The 21,406-nt window shown below is 41.6% G+C and overlaps 1 protein-coding gene across 6 annotated transcripts in view; it reads left to right on the forward strand.

Annotated features, from left to right (window-relative positions):
* ALMS1 (ALMS1 centrosome and basal body associated protein) overlaps positions 1-21,406 on the forward strand; it is a 166,311-nt gene that overhangs the window by 107,731 nt on the left and 37,174 nt on the right. For all 6 annotated transcript variants that reach the window (XM_062209660.1, XM_062209661.1, XM_062209663.1 and 3 more), the window contains 2 exons: positions 8,805-8,942; positions 10,043-10,213. In XM_062209660.1, the coding sequence (XP_062065644.1) occupies positions 8,805-8,942; positions 10,043-10,213 (309 nt within the window). The remainder of the gene's footprint in view (positions 1-8,804; positions 8,943-10,042; positions 10,214-21,406) is intronic.

The raw sequence follows: 21,406 nt of genomic DNA on the forward strand, positions 1-21,406 counted from the left end.
TTGCTCCCTAAAAGCCCTTCTCCTGGCTCAATTCTTTTTTTTTTTTTTTATGGTGAGAAAACAGATTTATTTATTTATTTATTTTTATTTTTTGACAGGCAGAGTGGACAGTGAGAGAGAGAGACAGAGAGAAAGGTCTTCCTTTTGCCGTTGGTTCACCCTCTAATGGCCGCCGCGGTAGCGCGCTGCGGCCGGCGCACCGCGCTGTTCCGATGGCAGGAGCCAGGTGCTTCTCCTGGTCTCCCATGGGGTGCAGGGCCCAAGCACTTGGGCCATCCTCCACTGCACTCCCTGGCCACAGCAGAGAGCTGGCCTGGAAGAGGAGCAACCGGGACAGAATCCGGCACCCCGACCGGGACTAGAACCTGGTGTGCCGGCGCCGCAAGGCGGAGGATTAGCCTAGTGAGCCGCGGCGCCAGCTGAGAAAACAGATTTAAAATTAGCCAGCTTGTGGATGATCCTAGTTTTGTTAGTGCCATCTAAAACATAATCAGGAGCCTGTTGAACACATTCCTTCTCTCCTCAGGTCTGAGCAGGGTGTTGACTTTGACCGCATCAATGTCAGAGAGTTTCTTCACAGCCTGTTTGGTGCTTGTTGGCCTTGACATCCACAATGAACACCAATGTGTTGTCTTCCATCTTCACAGCAGACCCAGAGGTTGATGGGAACTTGGTGGTGGCATAGTGGTCAAGCTTGTTTCTCCTGGGGGCACTCTTTCTGGGATATTTGGGCTGCCACCAGAGGCCTGGTGTCTTTGTCAGCTCCCAGAACATGGGTGACATCTGAATGTTCTTCTTCTTTTGTGGCTGTAGCCGCTTTTCAGCACTGTCTTCTTGGCCTTTAAAGCCTCTGGTTTAGCTTCGGCTTTGGGAGGGGCAGGCTCTGCCTGCCTTGCCTTCAGTGTCATCTTGATGAAAAGGGTTTCCAAGGGCTTGCCTCAATTCTATTTTTTTTTTTAAGATCTTATTTTTATTTATTTGAGAGGTAGAGTTACAGTGAGAGGGAGAGACAGAAAGGTCTTCCTTCTGTTCTGTTGGCTCACTCCCCAAATGGCTGCAATGGGTGAGCTGTGCTGATCTGAAGCTTCTTCCTGGTCTCCCATGCAGGTGCAGGGGCCCAAGGACTTGGGCCATCTTCCACAGCAGAGAGCTGGCCTGGAAGAGGAGCAACTGGGACTAGATTCAGCACCAATATGGGATGCCGGCACCACAGGCGAAGGATTAACCTGCTGTGCCACGAACTGGCCCCGTGCCTCAATTCTGTACAGGCATTTCACCTTGGTTGAGAAGCCCAGCCTCTGACCCTCCCACTTTAGAAGACTAAGGAAGAAGGGTGGAGGGGAAAATGCCTGCCTGAGGAAATTGGACAGAACCTATTAATAGTTTATTGAGACCATAAAATATGATATCACAAATAATTATCTCAAGGCCGGCGCCGTGGCTCACTAGGCTAATCCTCCGCCTGCGGCGCCGGCACACCGGGTTCTAGTCCCGGTCGGGACACCGGAGTCTGTCCTGGTTACTCCTCTTCCAGTCCAGCTCTCTGCTGTGGCCCAGGAGTGCAGTGGAGGATGGCCCAAGTGCTTGGGCCCTGCACCCGCATTGGGAGACCAGGAGAAGCACCTGGCTCCTGGCTTCGGATCAGCGTGGTGTGCCAGCCGCAGCGGCCATTGGATGGTGAACCAACGGCAAAGGGAAGACCTTTCTCTCTGTCTCTCTCTCTCTCACTGTCTACTCTGCCTGTCCAAAATAATAATAATAATAATAATAATAATAATCTCAATGGGAAAGTCTGGAATATAAAAGTGAGAAAATCTTAGAAAATAGAACACAAAGAGAAGGAAAAAGAAAAAATTTTTAAATTTCAATATTGACCCAATAAATTCAACATCTAAAAGTAAGTGTTTCATAGAGACAAAAGAAACGGTAGAAGAAAAGGAATTGAACTAGTATAGGAGTAAATCCCACCACTGAAGCATGTGAATTCCCATATTAAAAAAAAAACGGAATAAAAATATACACAGTGGGATATGATCTTGGATTTTCATAACACTGATATAGAAAGAAAACATTTTTTTTTTGGTCACTCCACAAGAAGACAGACTTCTGTGACCTCAAAAGGTGTCAAGATTTCTCCCTATCGGTAAGCAAGTGAACAAGCAGGCCTTCAGCAGAATCCAGCTGGGTGTCCTGTGATTGACTTTGGTTCTCACCTGTCTACCTGGAGAAAGTAGCAGCCTCTATGCATTGAAGGCTCGGTCCCCAACACTGCCTCTCTCCTCCTTTAGATGCCAATCGCAGCCCCAGCTTATTTTACTTGTACTCTGTCTGACTGGCTATCAATCCAGGTTTTCACAACCCCGTCCTCAGATTCTGTTCATTTACTTGAGTGACTCACAGAACTCAGAGAAACATGTTTGCTAGTGTGTATTATAAGCATATTATAAAAGATAAAAAAATTGCTTCTGTAGTTTGAATGTGATTTTGTTCCCATGCTCAAGCAGCCCTTTAAACCCCAAAGCCACAGGTTGTTGGTACTAAGAAGGTGGGAATCCTACTGTCATATTTGAGAGGTGGGCCTACTGTGAGATCCTTAGGTTACCAGGACCATTTACCTGGAAGATAGTTCTTGTGGAAGGGTTGGTTGTAACAGCCAAGATGGGCCCAGCCACACTGTGCTTCCTAGCTTGCCATATGGTCAGTTCTCTGCATGTGCTTCACCATTGGCTGTTCTGCACTTTTACCAGACACCAACCCAGTGGGAGGGCCTGGTCTTGGGTTTGAACCTCTAAAGCTGTGAGCTAAATAAGCTTCTATTTCCTTCTTACATGGCTTGTCTTATGTATTTCATGATAGTAATGGAAAGCTGATTAATACAGTTGCATAGAGTGAAGTATATGAGAACAGACATGGAACTTCCATGCCCTGTCGAGGTCAGGAACCTCCATGTTGTGAGCTATCTCCAACCTTGTCCTTTTTAACTTTTCATGAGCACTTAATTGCATAGGTATGATTGCTAATAGACTGGGTGGGGAAACCCAGCAAGGTCTGTCTTTAGATTCTTCAGCATTCCTTCCTTGGAGTATGGGCAAGAACCTCTCTGGAATGAGGGATCTTATGATCTACTATTTGCATTTATATGATCTGTCTTGGAGAAGGAGTCATGAGGCAGGAACTGTGTCACAACTGATTAGAAAAGAGATTCATAAAACTCCAAAAAAAAAAAAAAAAAACCATAGTGGAAGTCAAAAAGACGTCAAGCTTGGTAAGCAGTACATGGGGAATATTTTTTCACTACAAGAGTGAATTTAATTAAAAAAAAAAAAAGTTTATGTACGAGGAAAACACTAGATGGAGACAATGGGCCATTGAGGGACAACACAAGAGAGAAGAAAGGAATCCAACATGGCAGTAGTTCAAAACATGAAGACCGTGAGAAAAGTCAAATCGATAGATTACTTTATATGGTTGATTGTACTTAGGGGGGACTTTCAATTATATTTTTGATGGCCATGAGGAAGTAGAGATTGGTTCCTAGAAACTTAACAAATGTATAAATAGGGCAAATATTTACTCTTTAGGAAAAGCAAACATGTAAAACAAATGCATTTACGGTATATTAGTTGGCTTAGCTGTGAATGATAATTATGTAACAATCATGTAAATACTGAATGCTGTTTTAACTGGATATTGATTTAGTCACTGTGACTATTTATATAACATACAAACACTGAATGTTGATACAGGGCTGACCTTTTCTTTTTTCTTTTCTATTTTTTTATTTTTTGACAGGCAGAGTGGACAGAGAGAGAGACAGAGAGAAAGGTCTTCCTTTTGCTGTTGGTTCACCCTCCAATGGCCACTGCGGTTGGCACGCTGCGGCCGGCGCACCGTGCTGATCCGATGGCAGGAGCCAGGTGCTTCTCTTGGTCTCCCGTGGGGTGCAGGGCCCAAGCACTTGGGCCATCCTCCACTGCACTCCCTGGCCACAGCAGAGAGCTGGCCTGGAAGAGGGGCAACCACGACAGAATCCGGTGCCCCGACCGGGACTAGAACCTGGTGTGCCGGCGCTGCAAGGCGGAGGATTAGCCTAGTGAGCCATGGCGCCGGCGGGCTGACCTTTTCACAAGATGCACGAAGGGGATCTGTGTATGGTAGCAGGATTTTTAAAACACTAAAGTCCATATTGATTATAGTAGAAAATGAGTAGATAATTTCTGGAACTAAAAGGGATAGAAGAGTATTAGGATGTTATTTGAAAATGAAGATATTGGTACTAGAAGATGTGGCTAAAGGAATTGAGAATGACAGCCTTTTGAAACTTGGAATCTGCAGTTGGTGTGGGACAGATAATGGCAACTTTTTTTTTAAACATTTATTTTATTTATTTGAAAGAATTACAGAGACAGGTAGAATCAGAGAGAGAGGACTTCCATCCGCTGGTTCATTCCCAAGATGGCCGCTATGGAATCTGATTGGAAATCAGGAGCCAGGAGTTTTTTCCAGGTTTATACATGGGTGTAGGGGTTCAAGACTTGAGCCATCTTGTACTGCTTTCCCAGGCCATAGCAGAGAGCTGGATCATAAGTGGAGCATCCAGAACTGGAACCCGCGTCCATATGGGATGCTGGGGCTTTAACCCACTGTGTCACAGCGTCAGCCCCATGGCAATTTTCATTATGGACCCTATGAAACTATTTGACTTTCAAAATCATGTTTGTGGTTACTTTGATTAAATTGTATAAATTTTAAAAATTGTATAAATTTAAAAGTAGGTACAGAGATGAAGAAAGATAAATTTAGCAAATACTAACAAAGGAAAAACTAAGTGAACAACACATTAGTGAAGATAAAAACAGTTTACTTCATAGTAATGAAAGGATCAAATACATCAGAAAGATAAACTTATGAACCTATATGTATATACATAAGCTTATATTCAGAAAAAGTGACAGGAATATACAAATAATTTTTTTTTTGACAGGTAGAGTGGATAGTGAGAGAGAGAGAGAGAGAGACAGAAAGGTCTTCCTTTTTGCTGTTGGTTCACCCTCCAATGGCCGCCGCGGCCGGCGCATCTCACTGATCCGAAGCCAGGAGCCAGGTGCTTCTCCTGGTCTCCCATGGGGTGCAGGGCCCAACCACTTGGGCCATCCTCCACTGCCTTCCTGGGCCATAGCAGAGAGCTGGCCTGGAAGAGGGGCAACCGGGATAGAATCCGGCGTCCCAACCGGGACTAGAACCCGGTGTGCCGGCGCCACAAGGCGGAGGATTAGCAGGAATATACAAATAATTTCAACAATACATATCAGAAACTGAGAGGTCAGAAAATAGGATTTTTTTTTTTTTTTTGTCAGATAGAGTTAAACAGAGAGAGACCGAAAGAAAGTTCTTCCTTCTATTGGTTCACCCCCCAAATGGCCGCTACTGCTGGAGCTACTCCGATCCAAAGCCAGGATCCAGGTGCCCCCTCCCAGTCTCCCATGCAGGTGCAGGGATCCAAGCACTTCGTCCATCCTCCACTGCCTTCCTGGGCCACAGCAGAGAGCTGGACTGGAAGAGGAGCAACCAGGACTAGAACCCGGCGCCCATATGGGATGCCGGTGCTGCAGGCGGAGGATTAACCTAGTGAGCCATGGCGCCGGCCCCAGAAAATAGGATTTGAACAATGGAATTTAAAAATTTGATTTAAATTTTTTTTCATTATTTAAAGAACACATAAAACACTTAAAATATTGGTGGTTTCAAAGAATTCAAATTTTGATTTCAAGGAATATTCAAACAGACCTTATTTTAGCTAAGTTATACCTCAGCAATAAAAATAGGAACTAATAAAACAAAAAGCTTATCTGTAACAAGTTGAGTATCATTATCCAAAAATTCATATTGACCCAAATTTCAAAATCTGACCTTATTTTCAGTCCAGCTCTCTGCTGTGGCCCGTGAGTCCTTGGGCGCCTGCACCTGTGTGGGAGACCTGGAGGAAGCTCCTGGCTCCTGGCTTTGGACTGGCGCAGTGCGCCGGCCATAGTGGCCAGTTAGGGGGTGAACGAGCGGAGGGAAGACCTTTCTGTCTCTCACTGTCTAACTCTGCCTGTCAAAAAAAAAAAAAAAAGAAAAAAATAACATTAGATGCAGGGCTGGGCCAGTGCTGTGGCTCAGTAGGTTAAGTCTCCACCTGTGATGCTGGCATCCCAAATGGGCACCGGTTCTAGTCCCAGCTGCTCTTCTTCCATTCCATCTCTCTGCTGTGGCCTGGGAAAGCAATAGAAGATGGCCTAGACTCTTGGGCCCCTGTACCCATGTGGGAAACCTGGAAGAAGCTCCTGGCTCCTGGCACAGCTTGGGCCATTGCAGCCATTTGGGGAGTGAACCAGTGGATGGAAGAACTTTCTCTCTGTCTCTCCCTCTCACTGTCTATAACTCTTATCTCTCAAATAAATAAATAAAAATCTTTTTAAAAAGAAAGATAGATGCTCAGTATTTATTCAGCAGAATGGATAAGTTGTGACATGCTAACATTATTTAATACTAATTAGCAAGTAAGAAAGAGTAAGGGTAAAAATGTTTCATACCCAGTGAAACTTGCAAATGTGAAAGAAGACACAATAGAGTGTATGCTGTGTATATACTGAAAACTAATTCAGAGGCTGGCGCTATGGTACAGTGGGTTAAAGCCCAGGCCTGCAGCGCCAGCATCCATATGGGTGCTGATTCGAGTCCCAGCTGCTCCACTTCAGATCCAGCTCTCTGCTATGGCCTGGGAAAGCAGTAGAGGATGGCCCAAGTCCTTAGGTCCCTGTACCCACATGGGAAACCCAGAAGATGCTCCTGGCTTCGGATCGGTGCAGCTCTGGCTGTTGCAGCCATTTGGGGAGTGAACCAACAGATGGAAGACCTCTCTCTCTCTCTCTCCCTCTGCCTCTTTGTGTAACTCTGCCTTTCAAATAAAATGAATCTTTTAAAAAAGAAAACTAATTTGTTTTTAAGATCAGGTGTTACCCTCAGCATTACAGAAATGAAAAGGAAGGGTGAGGGGAGCTTGTAGGCTTCCAGCCAGGTTTCATTTCTTGACCTGGATTACATGATATACTTGCTCACTTTTTGATAATTCACTATTTTTCCACTTTTCTGTACATGTTTTTTATACAGCAAAACTTTTTAAAAGATTTTTTAAAAAGTACTCACAATGAACTAAAAAGACATACAAGTATATTGTAGAGAAAATTATAAAACAACATTGAAATATGTAAAGGCAGACCTAAAGGGAGAATTATATATTAATAATAAATATAACAATTCTCTCATAATTGATTTTCTAAATTCAATGAATTGTCACTCAAAATTCCAGTAGGATTTTCATGGATTTGACAGGCTGACTTTAAAGTTATTATGTAAAGTAAAGAAGTATGCTTAAAGAATAAGGTAAGGGAACTTGACTTACTAGACATCAAGACTTACATATGTAGTGTATTTAAAACATCATTTGCAACAGAATAAACAAAGAAAAAAGAAGCCAAGTGATAGTCCAGAAACACACCCATGGGCCGGCCATGGCTTAACAGGCTAATCCTCCGCCTTGCGGCGCTGGCACACCAGGTTCTAGTCCAGGTTGGGACACTGTAATGTTGTATTTCTTAAGCTCTGTGAGAGATTTCTTGGTGTTCATTGTATTACTTGTACTTTTGGAATGCCTGAAATACTAACATTTGAAAAACCTTTAAAATAATATAAAAATTTCAGAAGACATTTACATCAAAGTGAGTTAGAGAATTGCAGTAATAGAAATAAAAATGAATGAATTTAGAAGAAAAGAGATAGTATGATAAATAAAAGCAAGATTAGTCCTTTTTGTGTTTTAAGTAATCTTTGTTGCCTTTCTGATTTCTGTGTTGAAATTACTTTGCTGACCCCCGCACCCTGCCTCTGAATAAAACAATAAAAAAAAAATACTTTGCTGAAAAGTATTCATACTTAGATATGAAAAATGAAATAAGACCATGAAAAAAAGAAAACAAGTGCGTATTAGATAAGTTCAAAAGGGTATAATGACATGAGACATTAAAAAATTATTTGACAGTGCTGTGTATAAAAGTGCTTTTCTTGGAATAAATGAAATACCAAGATTGGCTTTGTAAATGCTAAAGTTTTTTAATAGACCAGAGCTTGAAAACATTGTTCCAATCTTCTTTTTTACTTTGAAAAACATACCTGATCTAAACTTTTTTTTAACTGTTGCAACAAATCATCAAAGAACAGATTTATTTAAAGTTTTATTTAAACTGTCACAAGGCTAATCCTCCGCCTGCAGCGCCGGCACTCTGGGTTCTAGTCCCGGTTGGGGCGCCAGATTCTGTCCCGGTTGCTCCTCTTCCATTCCAGCTCTCTGCTGTGGCCTAGGAGTGCAGTGGAAAATGGCCCAGGTCCTTGGGCCCTGCACCCGCATGGGAGACCAGGAGGAAGCTCCTGGCTTCGGATCGGCACAGCACGCTGGTACGCCAGACATAGCGGCCATTTGAGGGGTGAACCAACGGAAGGAAGACCTTTCTCTCTGTCTCTCTCTCTCTCTCGCAATGTCCAACTCTGCCTGTCTAAATAAATAAATAAATAAATAAATAAACTGTTGTTGAACACAGAAAAATATGGAAAACTTTACAATTCATGTCACAGTTTGTGCAGAGTGGAAACAAAGATTCTTTGTTTCCTATTACAAAGGGGCTTGATTTTGTTTTGGACAGGAAGAGGGGTACTTTTCTGTTGTGTTTATAATATTTTCCTCTGTGGGAACAAATGTCATTTTCCAGATTCTTCAGTTCCACTGCCCATCACTGGGGATGAGAACCTTGCAAACAAAAAGCAGGAAGAGGAGATCCACAGTAAAAAGGCAGTGCCCAAAACTGCCCAGCCGGAAGAAAGCAAACCCTTGCAGAAGGAAGCTGCAGGTAACTGAACTGATTGTCAGGGTATTATATTCTTCTGGATTTTTAAAATGAGGCTTTTCCTTAGGATTAGAAACAGAAATGTATAGTCTTTTTGAACTTCAACCCTGCAATGTCGTATTCATATGTGACAGTAAGTATTTTTAGCTATATTTTTAGTATACTTGGGCAGGTAAAAATTGACATTATTAAAGCTCATTGAGCTATCTTTGGAGAACTTTTAAATATGGTATACAAAATAACCTTATTATAAATCCACTTAATGGGCTTTTTCCTTCTGCTGATAGACTATTTCAACCTCATGAGATACTGACTCTAACATCACTGTTACAGAGAAGCTTTCGTTTTTTAGGAATTCAGCTTGTTTATGCTCAAGCTACCTATCCAGTTATTTCTACATCAGTGGTATTCGAAATGCCTAAAATAGCGTGTTTAAATTAGGATTGTGTTCCGGGCAATGCTTCAAAATTTTACCCCCCCCCCTTTTTTTTTACTGTTGTAAAATGAATGTTCCAGAAACAGTTTTGATTGTTTTAGTCTTGTCTTTAAAAAAAAAACCCCAAAACCAGAAAACTTAGTTTTCATTGTCCTTATACATAAAATCTAAGTCTTTTAGCTGTTTTCCAGAACTTTTTGAATGCTGTTTTTCACCTGTTTTCTTCACAAGTCTTAGAATCACTCAAACCATATACTTGCTCTGTTTCTTAAGGTTCTCAGTTGCTTTTCTTGACTCCAGTCCCTGCTCTGTAGTTAGCTTTGCTTGAAATGTCTTTCTCTTTGCATTTTAGTGTATTCCTATGCATTTGTTATCTTCTAAAGCCCAAATCAGTTATCTAGATGTTTTCTATCACATTTCTATTCAAATTATGTTTCCTTCTTTTAAATAATTAAACTTCTGTATCTGTTTCTCTAGTTGTGTGATTTTTGTATGATATCCATTTATGTTTTTTGATTCCAATTTAGAACATTTTATAAACTCATTTTGATCTTTTTTTGTTCTTCAATACTAGTAACAATGAGTTTGCACAGCAGATGTTTAAAGGCATTTAAGATATTTTTTGTCAACTTCCTATCTGTATGATGCATTTATTTACCTCTCTCAGGTTCCGGTGGTCCTACTGCTCCAGAGCACTCAGCTCAAGTACAAGACACAAAGTTGGGCAGCCTATCAGACTCTAAGGTCATTAAACAGAAAGAGGAGATCCATATGAAGGGCACTATTCCCAAGAAAGCCTGGCTGGAAGATAAAGAGTCCTTAGAGATAGATATTGCAGGTAATGGGACTGGAGGTGTGTGTCTCTCTATGTGTCTGAGTCTCACTGTCTCTGTTTCTGTTTTACTCCAGTGAGAAATATGGCTTCAAAGTTGAACTAAAGATCCATTTCTCTCCTTTTTTTTAAACTTTATTATGCAAATCAACTTCAATGCTCCTTTGTCTATGTGGAAATATTACTTCTGGGAAAAAAGATTCGCAACTTAGAAAACAAGATTACAAATAAATATAGTCAGCTCTTGATGTCCATGGTTTCCACATCTGTGGATTCCACTAACTGTGGATCAGTACTGTTTGGAGAAATAATTGCATCTGTGCTAAATGTGTTCAAACCTTTTTTTCTTGTCATTATTTCCTAAACAATACAGTATAACAATTATTTACATGATATTTATATCATATTAGTATTCTAAGTAATCTAGAGATGATTTAAAGCAAATAGGAGAATGTGTGTAGATTATAGACAAAAACTACACCATTTTGTATGAGGCATTTGTGCAGCATCCACAGATTTTGCTGTCTGTGGTGCATCCTAGAGTCAAACCTCCACGGATACGAAAGGACAACTATAATTGGGCTGGTATTATTAAAAGTAAAGCATCATGTCTTTTTTGTTTGTTTGTTTTGACAGGCAGAGTGGATAGTGAGAGAGAGAAACAGAGAGAAAGGTCTTCCTTTTTGCCGTTGGTTCACCCTCCAATGGCTGCTGCGGTCAGCGCATCTCGCTGATCCGAAGCCAGGAGCCAGGTGCTTCTCCTGGTCTCCCTTGCGGGTGCAGGGCCCAAGCACTTGGGCCGTCCTCCACTGCCTTCCCGGGCCATAGCAGAGAGCTGACCTGGAAGAGGGGCAACCAAGACAGAATCCAGCGCCCAAACCGGGACTAGAACCCGGTGTGCCAGCGCCGCAAGGCGAAGGATTAGCCTGTTAAGCCACGGCGCCGGCCAAGGGGAGCAGGAGCTTTTTTTAAAATTTATTTGAAAGTCTGAGTTACACAGAGAGAGAGAAGGAGAGGCAGAGAGAGAGGTCTTCATCTGCTGTTTCACTCCCCAGTTGGCTGCACTGGCCGGAGCTGTGCTGATCCAAAGCCAGGAGCCAGGAGCTTCCTCCAGGTCTCCCACACCAGTACAGGGGCCCAAGTACTTGAGCCATCCTCCTGCTTTCCTAGGCCACAGCAGAGAGCTGGATTGGAAGTGGAGCAGCCAGGACTCAAACTGGTGCCGGCAATGCAGGTGGTGGTTTTATCCGCTACACCACAGCAGCAGCCCTTCATCATGTCTTAATACTAGCACAGGAAAACCTAAATTAAAGATACTGTGATAAATACAACAGCAATCTGAAATTTAAAAAATTACAATACAGGGCCAACATTGTGTTGTAGTAGACTACGCTGTTGCCTGCAATGCCAGCAGGTGCCAATTTGAGTCTCAACTGCTCCACTTCTGAAGGGTCTCCCTGATAATTTGCTTGGGAAGATGGTCCATGTACTTGGGCCCCTGCCACTCATGTGGGAGACCCAAAGTTCCTGGCTCCTGGCTTTATCCTGACCCTGTCCTGGCCATTGCAACCATTTGGGGAGTGAACCAACAGATGGAAAATCTCTCTCTAACTCTGACTTCCAAATAAATAAATCTTTAAAAAACAAATGAAAGATTATAGTAAAAAAGAGCCACACTCAAATTTTTAATGGCATATAATAGAAAAACATAGATAATACAAGGCATTACTAGCTAGCTGCTTTATCTCTTAGAGGAAGATAGACCAGGAGCCCAATAAGGAGAGAAAGGAGTCCAGGAACTAATCTACCCATACTATGCTCTGAAAATAGTAATTCAACTACTCACATCAAAAATGTATAAAATAATTTTTGGCAGTGGCACCAAATGGTGCTGGGAAAACTGGATATCTACATGAAGAAAAATGAAGCTGCACCATATCCAGAAGTTGACTCAAAATGGATTACATACATAAACATTAGGACCTAGACCATAATAATGCTACAAGAAAACAGGAGGGATGCTTCAGGAAATTGAATTTGGCAGTGATTTATTGTGACACGGATAGCTCATGCAACCTGCTTTTGATGCCATATCTAAGAATCCTTTGCCATATCCATTAGCACTATGTTTTCTTCCAAGAGTTTTATAGTTTCACTTTTGCATTTAGGTCATTGGTTTGTTTTTTTAGTTAACTGTTTTATATGGTGTGAAGTATTCATGAGGATATCCAACTTCCACATTACCATGAGTTTAAAAACAAAAGAAACAAAAAACCTGTTCTTTATCACCATTGAATAGTCTTGGTACCTTTATCACAAATCAGTTCACAATAGATATATAGGTTTCTGGATTCTGGATAATGTTCTATGTTTTGTTGGTCTATATGTCTCCTTAAGGCAGTACCAAACTATCTTTTTATGTAAATAAATATATTTTAAAAGATTTGCTTATTTATTTTGAAAGACAAATTATAGAGGCAAGAGAAAGAGAGAGAGAGAGAGAGAGAGAGAGAGAGAGAGAGAGAGAGAGATCTTCCATCCACTGATTCATATTCCAAATGACTACAATGGCCGGGGCTAGTCCAGGCCTAGCCCAGGAGCCCAGAGCTCCATCTGGGTCTCCCTAGTGGGTAGCAGGGACCCAGGTACCTAGGCTGTCTTCCACTGCTTTACCAGGCACATTTGTGGAGAGCTAGATTGAAAGCAGAACTGCAGAGACTCAACTGATGCCCCATACCCCTAGCCTTAGAGTCATGTTATCTTGTTTGTTAATTTTGTAGTAAGTTCTGAAATTGTGGTGTGTGAGTCCTCCAACTTGGTTTTATTTTTCAGATCCATGTTTGCTATGTTGGGTCACTTAAAATTTCATATTAACTTTAAAAATCATCTTGACAATTTCAAAAAGAAGAAAGCTGGGATCTAGATAGGGATTGCATTGAATCTGAGGAATATTGCCTTTTTAACAACCTGAAATCGTTCGGTCCTTAACATGGATATTTTCCATTTATTTGGATCTTGTAGTTTCTCAACAACCTTCTTAGTTTTCAGTTTATGAATTTTGATTTACTTCTATTATTAATTTTGTACCTTCTCTTCTAGTTGATGATGTCATAAACAGAATTATTTTCTTAATTTCATTTCAGTTTTCTTTGCTGCGAGCATATAAAATACATTTTTTTATCAGATTGGGAAAGCTGTATTCCTAACCTGTTGAATATTTTTATTAAAAATATTTTGAATTTATCATCAGTGGATGTAGGAAAAGCATTTGATAAATTCTATTGATTGGTTTTTGAGTGTCATACCATCCTTGTATTTCTGGGGTAATCCTGTTTAGTCTTTTGATTGATCTGTTCCCTTCTTGTAATGTTTTTATTGAATTTTCTTATCAGGGTAATACTGACTTCATAAATGAGTTGGGACTTGTTCACCTCTTTTTTGGAAGAGTTAGTTTAAAAAACTTGTATTAGTTCTTATTTAAATGTTTGGTAAAATTCATTGGTCAAGCTGTCTGGGTCTGGGCTTTCTTTTGTGGGTAATTTATTTTTATTTTTATTTTTTTTTAATATTTATTTTATTTATTTGAAAGAGTTATGAAGCGATGTAGAGACAGAGAGAGAGAGATCTTCCATATGCTGATTCGCTCCCCAGATGGCCGCAACGGCTGGAGCTGCACCGATCCAAAGCCAGGAGCCAGGAGCTTCTTCTGGGTCTCCCACACTTGGGCCATCTTCTACTGCTTTCCCAGGCCATAGCAGAGAGCTGGATCGGAAGAGGAGCAGCCAGGACAAAACCAGCGCCCATATGGGATGCCGGTGCTTCAGGCCGCTGCACCACAGCACCGGCCCCAATTTTTTTTTATTATTGCTAATTCAGTCTCCTCACTTCTTACAGGTCTATTCCTGGGTCGGGTTTGGTGGTTTATGACTCTAGGAATGGCATTTGTGCATTCGGCACATACCTGTTCATAGTTTTTCAAAAATCCTTTTTTTTTTTTTTTGACAGGCAGAGTGGACAGTGAGAGAGAGAGAGAGAAAGGTCTTCCTTTTGCCGTTGGTTCACCCTCCAATGGCCGCCGCGGTAGCGTGCTGCGGCCGGCGCACCGCGCTGATCCGATGGCAGGAGCCAGGTGCTTCTCCTGGTCTCCCATGGGGTGCAGAGCCCAAGCACTTGGGCCATCCTCCACTGTACTCCCTGGCCACAGCAGAGAGCTGGCCTGGAAGAGGGGGCAACCGGGACAGGATCGGTGCCCCGACCGGGACTAGAACCCGGTGTGCCGGCGCCGCTAGGCGGAGGATTAGCCTAGTGAGCCGCGGCGCCGGCCCCTTTTTATTTTTGTAAGCTCAATAGTAATCTCTCTTTCATTTTTGTTGTACGTGTTCTCATTTTTCCCCCCTTGGTGATTCTAGCTAGTGGTTTCTTAATTTTGTTGATATTTTCAAAGAATCAGCTTTTGATTTCAATGATTTTTTTTCTCTTTTTTACATTCTCTGTTTAATTAACTTACACTCTAATCTTCATTATTTCCTCCATTCCTTATTTGGTTTTAGTTTGCTCTTCTTTTTCCAGTGCTTTAAGAGGGAAGTTTAGTGGTTTTAACTTGAAATCTTTCTTCTTTCTTAATACGGTTGAGCATCCCTGACTGAAACCTGAAATGCTCTGGAATCGGCAACTTTTTGAGTGCTGACATAATGCTCAAGAAGTTTTAGAAACTTTAACATTTCACATTTTGAAATTTCTTACTTAAGATGTTCAATCAATAAAGTCATTCCAAACTCCAGAAGCTCCCAAATCTAAAGCATTCTGGTCCCAAGAATTTAGCTAAGGGACATTGAACATGTCTAGGCATATATAGCTGTAGCTACATCCAATAAGTTTGTTCTCATTTGTTACCAAGTATCTTCTCATCTCCCTTTTGAATTTTTGTTTAACCCATAAGTTATTTAGGAATAATTTATAAAAGTTCATATATTTGAGTTGTCTAAATTTTATCCTGCTACTGGTTTCTAATCTCATTCTGTTGTAATTGGAGAACATATTTTGTATTATTTCTATCCTTTTAAAATCACTAAAGTTTGTTATATGGCCTAGCATACAGTCTATCCTGGGGAATATTCCTTATACACTTAAGAAAAAAATGTGGGCCGGCGCCATGGCTCAACAGGCTAATCCTCCGCCTTGCGGTGCCGGCACACCAGGTTCTAGTCCTGGTCGGGGCACCGGATTCTGTCGTGGTTGCCCCTCTTCCAGGCCAGCTCTCTGCTGTGGCCAGGGAGTGCAGTGGAGGATGGCCCAAGTGCTTGGGCCCTGCACCCCATGGGAGACCAGGAGAAGCACCTGGCTCCTGCCTTCGGATCAGCGCGGTGCGCCGGCCGCAGCGCGCCAGCCATGGCAGCCATTGGAGGGTGAACCAACAGCAAAGGAAGACCTTTCTCTCTGTCTCTCTCTCTCACTGTCCACTCTACCTGTCAAAAAAAAAAAGTGTATTTTGTTGTTGCGTGGAATTTTCTGAGATATTTGTTAGATCTGTTTGGTTTGTAGTGTTGTTCTTTTGTTTCCTTTATAAACTTCTAAATGTTCTATTCATTATTAAAAATAGGATATCAAGTCTTCAAAAATTACTGTTTAATTATCCCTTTATTTCTAGCTGGTTTTTCTTCATCTGTTTTTATGCTCTGTTAATAAGTTATGTATATGTGTAATTGTTATCTCTTCCTGCTGAATGAATTTTATCATTATGATGTGACCCTCTATAGTCACATTTTCTAATTTAAATCTGTTTTGCCTGAAATTATTATGGCCATTTCAGCTTTCTTATAGTTGTCATTTGCATAATATAACCTATCTATTCTAATAGTCTCTCTTTATTTTTTAATCTGTTATATACAACATATATAACAACGCTTTAAACGCTTTTTAAAAAAATCTGTTTTGACAATCTCTGACTTTTAATTGAATATTTAGTCCATTCATATTTTTTAAAGATTTATTTATTTATTTAATTTTTTATTTTTTATTTATTTGACAGGTAAAGTTATAGACAGAGAGACAGACAGAGAGAAAGGTCTTCCTTCTGTTGGTTCACTCCCCAAATGGCCGCTACAGCCGGCGCTGCGCTGATCCGAAGCCAGGAGCCAGATGCTTCCTCCTGGTCTCCCATGTGGGTGCAGAGGCCCACATACTTGGGCCATCCTCCACTGCCCTCCTGGGCCACAGCAGAGAGCTGGAATGGAAGAGGGGCAACCGGGACTAGAACCGGCGTCCATATGGAATGCTGGCACCGCAGGCAGAGGATTAACCAAGTGAGCCACGGCGCCAGCCCCAAGATTTATTTATTTATATGAAAGGCAAAGTTACAGAGAGGCAGACACAGACAGTGTGTTCTTCCATCTGCTGGTTCACTCCTCAAATGGCCACAATGGCCAGAACTGAGCTGATCTGGAGCCAGGAGCTTCTTCTGGGTCTCCCACGCAAGTGCAGGGGCTCAAGGACCTGGGCCATCTTCTACTGCTTTCCCAGGCCATAGCAAAGAGCTGGATCAGAAGTGGAGTAGCTGGGACTTGAACCAGCACCCATATCGAATGCCAGCACTGCAGGTGGCGGCTTTACCCACTACACCACAGTGGTGGCCTCTAGTCCATTCACATTTAATGTAATTATCTATATAATTGTTTTTATATCTGCCATTTTACTTCTTGTGTTCTATATGTCTGCTTCTAAAAATAAGGTGAATTAGATATCCTGAAAAACTTCCTTAAAGAAAATAGCCAGTGGAGCTTCCATTGTGGTATGGTGGGTTAAACCGTCTTGTAATGCCAGCATTCTATATAAGTGCCGGTTCAACTCCTGACTGCTCTGCTTCAGACCCAGCTCTCTGCTAATGTGCTTGGGAAAGCAGTGGAAGACCTGGATGGAGTTCCAGGCTCCTGGCTCCTGACTTCAGCCTGGCCCAGCACCAGCCATTGCAGCCATTTTGGGAGTGAACCCAGTAAAAAGAACATTCATTCTCTCTCATTCATTCATTCTCTCTCTCTCTCTCTCTCTCCTTCTCTCTGTAACTTTGCCTTTCAAGTAAATAAAATCAATCTTAAAAATATTAATAAATAAAAATATTTAATAGAGAATATTTAATAAAATATTTAAAAATAATAAAAATATTTAATAGAGAGTGGGAGAACAATAAAGCATCTTCATATTGCAAAAGTAGAGGGAAAGCATCTTTCTCTGTCTCTCTCTGCCTTTCAAATAAAATAAATAAAAAATAAATTCATAAAGTAGAGTGAATTCAGGAGTTTGGGAAGTAATTGAGGATTAAAGCAGATTATCACCCAAGTGATTCAACTGGATTCTATTGATTTAGATGTTATACTTAACATCTATGTTAAGTTGGGGATTAGAAATAAAACTTAGGACTTACTCAGGACTCACTCATTGTGAAAAATGTTAAAGGAAATGCCTGCATACATCTAAATCTCCAATGGGTTATACTCTTTTTTTTTTTTTTTTTTTTTGACAGGCAGAGTGGACAGTGAGAGAGACAGAGAGACAGAGAGAAAGGTCTTCCTTTTGCCGTTGGTTCACCCTCCAATGGCCGCCGCGGCCGGCGCGCTGCGCTGATCCGAAGGCAGGAGCCAGGTGCTTCTCCTGGTCTCCCATGGGGTGCAGGGCCCAAGCACTTGGGCCATCCTCCACTGCACTCCCGGGCCACAGCAGAGAGCTGGCCTGGAAGAGGGACAGAATCCGGTGCCCCGACCGGGACTAGAACCCAGTGTGCCGACGCCACAAGGCCGAGGATTAGCCTGTTGAGCCACGGCACCGACCGGGTTATACTCTTACTATAAGACTAAAAGAGGTGCCAATGTTGTGGTACAGTGGGTTAACTGGGTTTAAATCCTGGCTGCTCCACTGCCAATGCAGCTCACTGCTGATGCACCTGGGAAGGTGGCAGAAGATGACCCTAAGTGCTTGGGTCCTTGCCAGCCACATGGGAGACCTGAATGGAGTTCCTGGCTCCTGGCTTTGGCTTCTCGCAACCCTGGCCATTATGACCATTTGGAGAATGCTCCAATAGATAGAAGTGCTCGCTCGCTCTCGCTTGCTCGCTCTCTCTCTCTCTGTAAATGCCTTTCAAATAATTGAACCAATCTTTAAAAGCAACAAGAAAAACAAAGAAAAAGCACATCCATCCGTTGGCAATGAGTTTGGTGAAAGAAAATGGTGAATTTATTCTGACAGTGCTCATGCAGGTTTGATACAATCAACTGTATTTGTGTGGTAAAGCTTCGTGCCCAGAACTTTGTTAAGTCCCCTCCTACTTGTCCAAGAATAAGCTATACTGAGAATAAGCATTTTAGGCACAGGGAAAAAAAAAAAAAGAATAATATGTCCAGTTTACATTTTAAAATTATTATCCTGACAGTATTTGAAGAATAGGTTGGCAAAGGAAAGGAAGGGACAGTAGATCTATTGGAAACAATCAGTAATATGAGAGGAATAAGAAATGGGCAGATTTGTATTGTTTGATGAGGGATTAATGGCAGGAACATGAAGATGAGGGAGATAGAAATAACAAGAGTTAATTCCCAGGTTTTATTTTGCAAAATAGAGTAATGTGCCATTTACAGAAATGTAGAAGTACAATTCTACAAGAGACAAGAACAGAATTCAGTTAGGGACATTGAAAAGTTGAGATGGCTGTGGAATCCAAGTGAGTATATTCAGTATATGAATCTAGAGCTCAAGAGAGAAGTCATAGCCTGAAATGTAAGTTTGAGCACAGTTAGCAGCATGAAGATGATAGTAAAGTAGGGAAAGATAGGATCACCTAGAAAGAGAATATAGAATGAGAACATCTCATGGAATGAATTGGTTATACATGGAAGTAGCGGGTTGAATTAGCAAGAGAAGTTTTAGTCAAGTGATGTGTAGGCAAAGAGATAAGAAGAAAATACATATTTTCTCCTTTAGAAACTTAACTGAAGAGGAACAACTAAATGAGCCAGTACCTGGAAGAGGATGTGAGGATTTTCTAAAGTTGTGATACAGTAAATTATGCTTTCAATATATTGGAAATAAGGGAGAGACTGAAGATATTAGAGAAATAAGATGGGGAAAGGAACCAAGGCCTTGAAAGGAAGATGGCTGCGCTCCAGAGCACCAGTGAAGAGATTTGCCTTTAAAAGGAGGGGTGGTCCTGTCTCTATAGAGAAACGTCACAGGCACTGCTCAGTGGCATAGGTGGCAGCAGCATTGCCATAGGCATTCAGGCGTGATGATCCCTTCGGCTCAGAATGCTCTTCACCTGCCATTTTTGTTTGTTTAGCTCTCATATTTACTTAGCATTTCCACCTCCTCAGAGAAGTCTTCTCTAACTACTGGTTCTCATTAAAATTATTCCTTTTTTTTAAAAAAAAGATTTATTTGTTTATTTGAGAGCTAGAGTTACATAGAAAAGGAGAAAGGAGCATCCGGGACTAGAACCAGCACCCATATGGGGTGCCGGCGCTGCAGGCAGAGGATTAACCTAGTGTACCATGGCACCAGCCCTTAAAATTATTCTTTTATCACCTCATTTTTGTCCCTCATACCCCTTAATACAAATTTAATTATATATTTTTGTTTCTATTAATTTAAAATCTCCAAATCTTTTAAATATTGCTAGATAACTAAAATTTTATAGAATCTTTTTATATGTTAGTATAAAAGCAGTTACTATACTTTAGGGAAATTTGTAGAAATTCCTAGAGCATTTAATGATAACTCTGGTTGCCAATAATCTACAGTGTGGGTAAAAAGAAACCCATAGGTGCATGTAGGTACCTTTGTTTCTGCCTCTGATTTGGAATTCAAAGAAATGTATTGAAAACATATTGGAGTTTACATTCAGAGCTTATGAGCCTGTTCCTGCTGCTATAACAGAATTCCACAGACTTGATAATTTATAGAAATATATTTTGGGTGCCAGTGCCGCGGCTCACTAGGCTAATCCTCCGCCTGTGGCACTGGCACCCCAGGTTCTTATCCCAGTTGGGGTGCCAGATTCTGTCCTGGTTGCCCCTCTTCCATTCCAGCTCTCTGCTGTGGTCCGGGAAGGCAGTGGAGGATGGCCCAAGTGCTTGGGCTCTGTATCCACATGGGAGACCAGGAGGAAGCTCCTGGCTTCAGATTGGCGAAGCTCCGGCCGTTGTGGCCACTTGGGGAGTGAACCAACAGAAGGAAGACCTTTCTGTCTGCCTCTTTCTCTCACTGTCTGTAACTCTGCCTGTCAAATTAATAAAATCTTTTAAAATTTTTTCATTTAAAAAAAGAAATATATTTCTCTCAGTTCTGGAGGCTGAAAAGTCCAAGGTCTCAGCATCAGGAGATTGAATATCTAGTGAGAGCCCAATTTCTGCTTCCAAGATGATACCTTGTTGCTGTGTGCTCATATAGAAGTAGGGTCACAGGCCACGTCCTCAGTTGATGGAAGGCAGAAAACGGCCAAATAGACTCCTGTAAGCCCTTTTATAAGGACAGTAATCCTACTGTTAAAGGTAGAGCCCTTATGACCTAATTTCCTCCTAGAGGCCCCACAGCTTAATACTGCCGCATTGGAGATAAAATTTCAACCTGAATTTTGGAGGGACACAGGCATTCAAACTGCAGATTATAGGATACTAATATCTAAAAATTTCTCTTTTGATATAATGATTGTCAAAGAGTGAAATTGGAAAATGCTAAATTTTATGTGTACATTATCACAGTAAAAAACTTGGGGAAAATGAAATTGGTATACATAAAATGGATTTTTTAATGCTATAAAACATGTTAAAAAAAAAAGGTTTTTATTCCATTCATTAAATACTGATGATGAAATGAAGTCTCAGATTTCTTAGCTGAAAATGGAGCTACTGCTGCCTTTCAGTCTTTTTTTTTTTTTTTGGCAGGCAGAATTACAGACAGAGAGAGAGAGAGAGACAGAGAGAAAGGTCTTCCCTTCATTGGTTCACCCCAAGTGGCCGCAACGGTCAGAGCTGCTTTGATCCGAAGCCAGGAGCCAGGTGCTTCTTCCTGGTCTCCCATGCGGGTGCAGGGGCCCAAGGACTTGGGCCATCCTCCACTGCCCTCCTGGGCCACAGCAGAGAGCTGGACTGGAAGATGAGCAACTGGGACTAGAACTGGCGCCCATATGGACTGCTGGCGCCACAAGCAGAGGATTAA

This window comes from Lepus europaeus, chromosome 13 (assembly GCF_033115175.1).
Source record: "Lepus europaeus isolate LE1 chromosome 13, mLepTim1.pri, whole genome shotgun sequence".
NCBI lineage: Eukaryota > Metazoa > Chordata > Mammalia > Lagomorpha > Leporidae > Lepus > Lepus europaeus.